The sequence below is a fragment of the Peromyscus californicus genome, unplaced genomic scaffold (genome assembly GCF_007827085.1).
Source record: "Peromyscus californicus insignis strain IS unplaced genomic scaffold, ASM782708v3 Scaffold_5__1_contigs__length_169319896, whole genome shotgun sequence".
Taxonomy (NCBI): Eukaryota; Metazoa; Chordata; class Mammalia; order Rodentia; family Cricetidae; genus Peromyscus; species Peromyscus californicus.
The window spans coordinates 18,970,051-18,976,928 of record NW_026294573.1 but is presented as its reverse complement, the minus strand read 5'-3'; the positions used below and the strand labels follow the sequence as shown (position 1 = coordinate 18,976,928).

Sequence of the window (6,878 nt, the reverse complement as noted above, 5' to 3'; positions counted from 1 at the left end):
AGAAAAAGAAAAACTAACAAATAAACAAAATCCAAAAAACCAACAGCAGAACTCTAGGGCTGATGTGCCAGATAATCTTTGTCTAAATAAAGCTCAATTTTATTCTACAGCAAAAATGATGATGATGATGATAAAGAATGGGACTTGGGAATTGTGATTTGACAGAAATGCCTTATAGGTCCCGATATTTGAACACTTAGTCTGGAGAGGTTCTGGAACCTTCAGGAGGTGGAGGCTTCCTGGAAGAGGGGTTTCATACCTTTGCCCACTTCCGGTTTGCTTTCTCTGCTTCTTGATGTGAAGACTCAGCCCCCTGCTCCAGCTGCCTCCCCACCATGATAGACTGTCACCTCCTGGAGCCCTAATCCAAAATAAACTTTCTTGTATACATTGCTTTTGGCCACAGTGTTTTATCACAGTAATAGAAAGTAACTAATACAGGGGTATGGTTCAGAGGTAGAACATTCTGGGGCTAGCGAGATGGTGGGTAAGGGCACCTGCTGCCAATCCTGTCCACCTGAGCTTGATGCCAGGGACCCACATACATGGTGGAAGGAGAGAACTGACCACCCATTTCACATGTGGGGCTCACGTGGGTGCGTGTGCGTACACACACACTCACAATGTAAAAAACATTAATTCCTTGGTCACACTAGCCATGTTTAGAGTGCTCAGGAACCATGTGTGGATGACTAGGCAGAACTGGCATGAAACATTCTGCTAGATGGCTGCTGAAGTATTAGCCAGACACAGGACTCCACGGGTACTGCTGATTTTTAATTAAATACCACTTTATAATGTTATCTGCACACAGTACACACATTTTTGTGAACTAACACATGCTGTATTAGTTTTGATGCTAAAAAATATAAGCATCTAGAGACTGTATTCTAGAGTGACTTCATTTACAAGGCGGCTCCAGTGTCAGTGAGGACTGGGTCACATTTGAAATTTGTGAGACTGCAGGGTTGGGAGGGCCTAGTCCTTCTCTGAAGGCCACCTGCATCTGTTCGCATGGTGCCCTCCATCTGGCTGGGTCCACTGGAAAAGCAACCTTCAGCTCTCCTTCCCAGCACTACTCAGTTCTTCTTCTTCTTCTTCTTCTTCTTCTTCTTCTTCTTCTTCTTCTTCTTCTTCTTCTTCTTCTTCTTCTTCTTCTTCTTCTTCTTTGGTTTTTTGGGACAGGGTTTCTCTGTGTGGTTTTGGTGCCTGTCCTGGATCTCCACTCTGTAGACCAGGCTGGCCTCGAACTCACAGAGATCCGCCTGGCTCTGCCTCCTGAGTGCTGGGATTAAAGGCGTGCCCCACCACTGCCCGGCCCAGCATTCAGTTCACTGATTCCCCAACCCCTGGTGCTGAAAGCGAGGGTGTCATCAGGCTGCAGTGTGGGGTCAGGGCTCCCCTCTTCAAAGAACAAGAACATTTGTTTTCATGTCTAATCATGACCCAGAACCCCAACCTGCAGACAGAACAACGAGCCAAAGTCGGGGTGGGAGAGGAAGAGAAGAAATGAAGCTTGGCCTATACTGGATGAACTGTGGGAGGTACCTTGTGGCTGGCAGAGAGGCGGCAGCGTGGCATTTAATGTTGCCAGGAGAGTTCAGATGGGAGTCGGACAAGGTAGTATACGGCCATAATCCCAGTACTCTGGAGCCTGAGGCAGGAGGATTGGGAGTTCAAGACTAGCCTGGGCTACATACTGAATGCCTGTCTTCAGGGTGAGTGTAGGTAAGAACAGGAGTGGCTGGTGCTGTCAGAGCCAGGAGTGAAAACAGTCAGGGCTGTGGGTGGGAAGTGGGCGGCCCCGCTGTCACCTGACAATCCATTGACTCCTGGGGGCAAAGCAGGGCATCTAGGACAGGGTGGGAACTCTCAGGTCTCCCACTGCCCAACGGCCCTGCCCCATCTCCACTCTGGAGCTCAAAGGCCTTTCTGCTCAGCTCTCATGGTCCAGCTTGTAAGATGGTGGCCACTGTCCCCAGCCTAAAAGCCATCGAGCTGCCCAGGCCCAGGAAGCAGTTCTTGGGTGGCACTGCCCACCCCGTCTGCCTTCCTGCAGTTACAGTGCACGTGTACCTCAGGCTGGCCAGGGCTAAACAGCCCACAGAAGAGGGAGGGAAGGGGCAGAGGGAGGCTGGGCAAACATACCATGCCCAAATGATGGGTGCCCACCTGGGCTTGCCACACTTCACCTCCCCACTCACTTCTTTGCATACACTGCTAGGCACTGACAGGCACTATCAGAACAGAAGCAAAACCTGATTTTAGTTCTCTAATCTTAGCTCTTTCTGCCACCACCTAGGAATGCATGAAAATCACCTCCAATTCTGAACACCCTTTGAGTTCAGGGGCCAGCCTCCCCAGGGCCTCTGTGACTCTGTGCTTCTCCGTGGCACAGCCTGCCCCACCCAAGATTGTGTGTCTCCCTCTGTAGGCCTGGAGGGCAGAACTACTCGGGCTAAACATAGGGTTAAAAACCCCTCAGGTGTTGCTGAGCTGAGCTGGAGAGCCCTCTCTCTGCTGCCATCCCAACCTTAGGCACGTTAAGCCACAATACAGACATGGTCAAGATGGAATACGGAAGTTGCAGAGTGCTGGAGTCGGAGCACTGTTTGGGTGTAAAGAGCTGTGACGAGGATGGCCTGTCAACACTGATCTATTAACACTGTCACCTTAGAGTGGTGTTCACTGGGTAGGGACCGCTGCAGGCCCTAGGGGGCCAGCTAGCTTGCCCACAGAACCCAGAGAGGGTAAGAAATTGGAGGTTCGAACCTTCTGGCAGGGGTGTGTAGCCCCTCTGGATTTAGTGGCCCATGAGGCTACTGAGGGAGTATGCTCTCTGCTCTGTGGGTTCTGGGACTCAAGATCTCCTGTGATGCCCACTAATAATGGGTCCCACTCCAGGTCCCCCGAACCAGGTCACTACAGTTGGAGTGAGGAACCCACATTTTAAACAAATCCCTATGGAATCCTGATGCCCATAAAAACCTGCAAGCCTTTGCCTGCCACTCTCAAATGCGCTTATTGGTCCAGGGTCCGAGGTGGCGGTGGGGGAGCTAATCATGAAAGAGATAGGAAGAAAGCTGCAGACCTGTGTGTGAAAATACCTGCTCTGTCTGGACCAAGCTGGAGGCCAGAGACCCCGGTGGCCCAAAGATGGGAAACGGCAGATGAAACTTAGCGGGTGGTCTAAAGGGCGAGGAAGGGGAGGAGATAGATGTGGATCTGCACCAGGGCTCTGGACTCTTCCCAGGAGCCAGGTGTGCCGGGCAAAGAGCAGCTTGTCCTGCTTGGACCTCAGCACATCCTCTGTGAGGCTGGACAGGAAAGTCACTGGGACAGGAAAGTCACTGGGACAGGAAAGTCACTGGGACAGGAAAGTCACTGGGACAGGAAAGTCACTGGGACAGGAAAGTCACTGGGACAGGAAAGTCACTGGGAACTTTTCTTACCAGTTGGAAATAGAGAGGGCTGAAGGCACACCCCCCCACCCCCGCCTCCTTGTTCCTGTCCCCCTCGCCCTCTGCCCTCTTGACTTCTTTGGATGGAGGAAACAATGAAATCATCTTCACAGGACTTGAACCAAGCCGGTTTTCAGAACAGGCCCAGCAGACACTCCCCACCAGGCCTTCACAGAAGGAAGGCCCGTGTACACCACCACGGTGCAGATGACATCTTGCTCCACTCAGGGCTGGCCCTGCTGGGCCCGGCAAAGGGGACACCAATACAGTCAGAGCTACGGACTCATGAGTGAACCAGGTAGAGCTGAGGCATGCGTGTTGGGTAAAGGAAGACCGACTTTGCTGGATTTGCAAAGAGGGAGCAGACTGTCATGTTTTCACTCTAAGGAACGCGTGGTAGCCTGCAATCACTACCTGATGCTCCCTGACCGTCCAAGGAAGGAAAACGGCTTCAACCCCCACTGGGCTAACCTGCCACACAGCTCACCTGGGATACTCCCCAACTACTTGAAATCTCCAAGGTCAAGGTCATTGAACAGCTTCTCTGTCAGAGACAAGGGCCTCCCAAGATCATCTTGCAGAGTTCTCAGTTTAAAACCGGGATACTTGAAAGGCAGGTTGGACAAAGAGTGGAACCGTGAGTGGCCTGTGGGCAGGTATACCCCCAAGGGAGGCAGATCACTCCTTCTTGGTGTGCTCCAGGACACGGTAGGGAACCCCAGGGGTGCTTCTGGAGCTATGCTCCTCCTGCATGACGGGCAGTGTGGCCGGGGTGTAGATCTCAGAAATGTTGTCATTGTTTTCCAAGGCCCCGTAGGAAAAAGAAGCTTTGAGGTCAGGCTGGACCGTTGTCCCTTTCGCATGCATGTCCTGCATCCCTGAAATGACATCCATGTCCCCAGTCATCACGGAGGAAGGGAGGCTACATTTCCCCCTCTCCCACCACAGACCATCCAGAGCTCAGGGGCTGATCAAGTGCAGTGCTGATCCCCCAGATGCCTTAGAGTGAAGAGGAAATACTCAAGTTTACATGGGAGGAAGGAACGTATTTGCATCCCAAGCGGCAGGTGGACAGGACAGAACCCCGTGCCCTGGACGTGGTAGATGCCACTTTGCTGTTGAATGAACTCAGGGATCCAGGAAGCTTTCTTACTATTGAGGAAATAGGGTGACTTTTGCATCCTGGATACCCAGCAATGTGAGAGTAGCATTGTGATGACTGGTGGCAGTGTTTGACCTTTGACCTTAAGATTCCATATCTATATGCAGGGTGAGGTGTGATTTCCATTTCCATTTAGGGCAAACAAAGACCCAGTTTTGTTCTTGTTGTTATTGTGTTATTACTGTTTTTAGAGACAGGGTCTCACTTTATAACCCTGGCTGACCTGGAACTTTCTAAGTACATCAGGCTGGCCCTCAATCCACTGCTTCTGCCTCCTAAACACTAGGGTTATAGGCAGGCACCTTCATGCCTGGCTTAAAGAACTTAAACTTCAATTCCTGTGACCTTCTTCTACTGTCCCTCCAGGGGATCACTTGGAGGCCAACTCTTTCCCTCACTACATGCCAAGTGTCTCCTGTGAAAAGATGGTAGCAGCCGGCCTCTCACTGCCTGGCATTCCCTCTGCACTGACCTAACACCGCACAGCCAGAGACCGACACCAGCAGCGTTGGCGGTGGCTGAGGTGTGCTGGTATTTAGATGGCAACAGGTGTTGTTTCAAGTGCTCACCCAATTTCGTCTCATCTGATCCTTGAGGCCATGGAATACAGACAGAGAGCGGGAAGCAACGTACCCGAGAGCCACAGCTGTTGAGAGGCAGAGGCAGCGTTTAACACAAGGGTGTTTAAATCTAAAGCCTGGGTTCTTAACTGGAGTGGTATTCGGCCTCCCTACAGACTGAACTTAATCCCTAAACAACTCTAGGACAGAGATAAACTAGTACCCTCACTTCCTGGATTAAAAAAACCAGGTTCCAAGAGGCAAAGTAGTAGCATGCCCAAGGTCATACAGCTGAAGAGCAGCCGGGACCTAGCTCGGGAGCCTGCAGCTGTAACGTCAGCTGAGGAGGGCCACTAGCCTTCTGGGTAACAGATGTAATCGATGTCTCAGGGACCAGTTTAAGAGCCAATGGTCTGTGCTTGGACCGCAGCTCCATCGGCAGAGTGCATGCCTGCTTGCCTAGCATGCACAAAGCTTTGGTTTGGATCCCAAGCATCACATAAAATTGGGCATGATGGCACACACCTGTAATCCTAGCATTTGGGAGGCAGAAGCAGGAGGTTCAGAAGTTCAAGGCAATCCTCTGTCATATAGAGAGTCCATGGCCAGTCTGGGCTACAAAAGACTCTATCTTTTTTTTTCTTTAAAAAAAAAAAAAGGTCTATGGTTTGGGGCTCATGGGTGCGGCAGGGCAGGTAAGGGTGTCTACTGCTCAGGGCAGAGTTAGTTTACCAAGCATTGCATAGCTTTGAATTTTGTCAATGCCTCCAGCCTTATACCACCAGTCCACAAGAGTGTGACGGGTGTGGATATGCACTGTAGAACATGGGGCATTTAGGGGTATCTATTAGGAGTCTTAGGTTTGGGTTGGGGGGCCTGAGGAGAGTTCAGGATTTGATGCTGTTAGGAAATGGGCTACTTCTGTCCCCGAAGACACCTTACAGATTCTCTTTTAGAAGACTGGACAGGGCTCAGGCTGTGGTATAAGTCAGCACTGACTGGCATTCAAGCCGGGCTAGGAACAGCACCTCTGCTTTCCATGGCTTGGACAATGTTCATGCTGGGTCTGTATTCAGACATGGTAACGGAGTGCTCTTGTCTTTGTAGACACCCATCTGGATGAGCATGGCTCTACTGCTGATTGAGAAATGGTTTCTATTGGGCCAAGGACAACAGAGCCAGTGGAGGTCCCATTGAGCCTGATGGCCAGGGCTGCTGTTCTCTTTATCCATCCAAGAAAGCCTCCAACTGTGATATATCCTGGAATCTGAAGTCATCAAACCAGACAGTCAAAGGCCAGACCACATGACCAGAGAAACCAAGGAACTGGAGAAGTGACTCTATGGATGACCAGGCCAGTCAAGTGCTGAAATACTGAACTCGTGTGTGTGTGTGTGTGTGCGCGCGCGCGCGCGCGTGTGTGTGTGTGTGTGCGTGTGCGCGCGCGTGTGTGTGTGCGTGTGTGTGTGTGTGTGTGTGTGTGTGTGCGTGCGTGTGTGTGTGTGTGTGTGTACAAATGTGCCCGTGTATGCATGCAGAAGCCGGAGGTTGACGCTGAGTGTCTTCCCTGACCGCTCTCTGCTTTAGGATTTTTGAGTCAGGGTCTTTCCCTGACTCTTGAGCTCACTGATCAGTTACTCTGCCCCTGCCACCACTAGCACTTTAGACACCCTGCTGGGCCGGGCTTTTATGTGT

The 6,878-nt window shown here is 51.3% G+C and overlaps 1 protein-coding gene across 4 annotated transcripts in view; it reads right to left on the bottom strand.

The window, feature by feature from the left end:
* Positions 1 to 756: 756 nt before the first annotated feature.
* The window catches only part of Nipal3 (NIPA like domain containing 3), a 42,027-nt gene continuing 35,905 nt past the window's right edge, over positions 757 to 6,878 (bottom strand). For 2 of the 4 annotated variants that reach the window (XM_052715306.1, XM_052715307.1), the window contains exon 12: positions 757 to 4,339. In XM_052715306.1, coding sequence (XP_052571266.1) covers positions 4,140 to 4,339 — 200 coding nt within the window. In that variant the 3' untranslated portion in view covers positions 757 to 4,139. The remainder of the gene's footprint in view (positions 4,340 to 6,878) is intronic. The other 2 variants (XR_008213542.1, XM_052715310.1) reach the window with 2 other exon arrangements.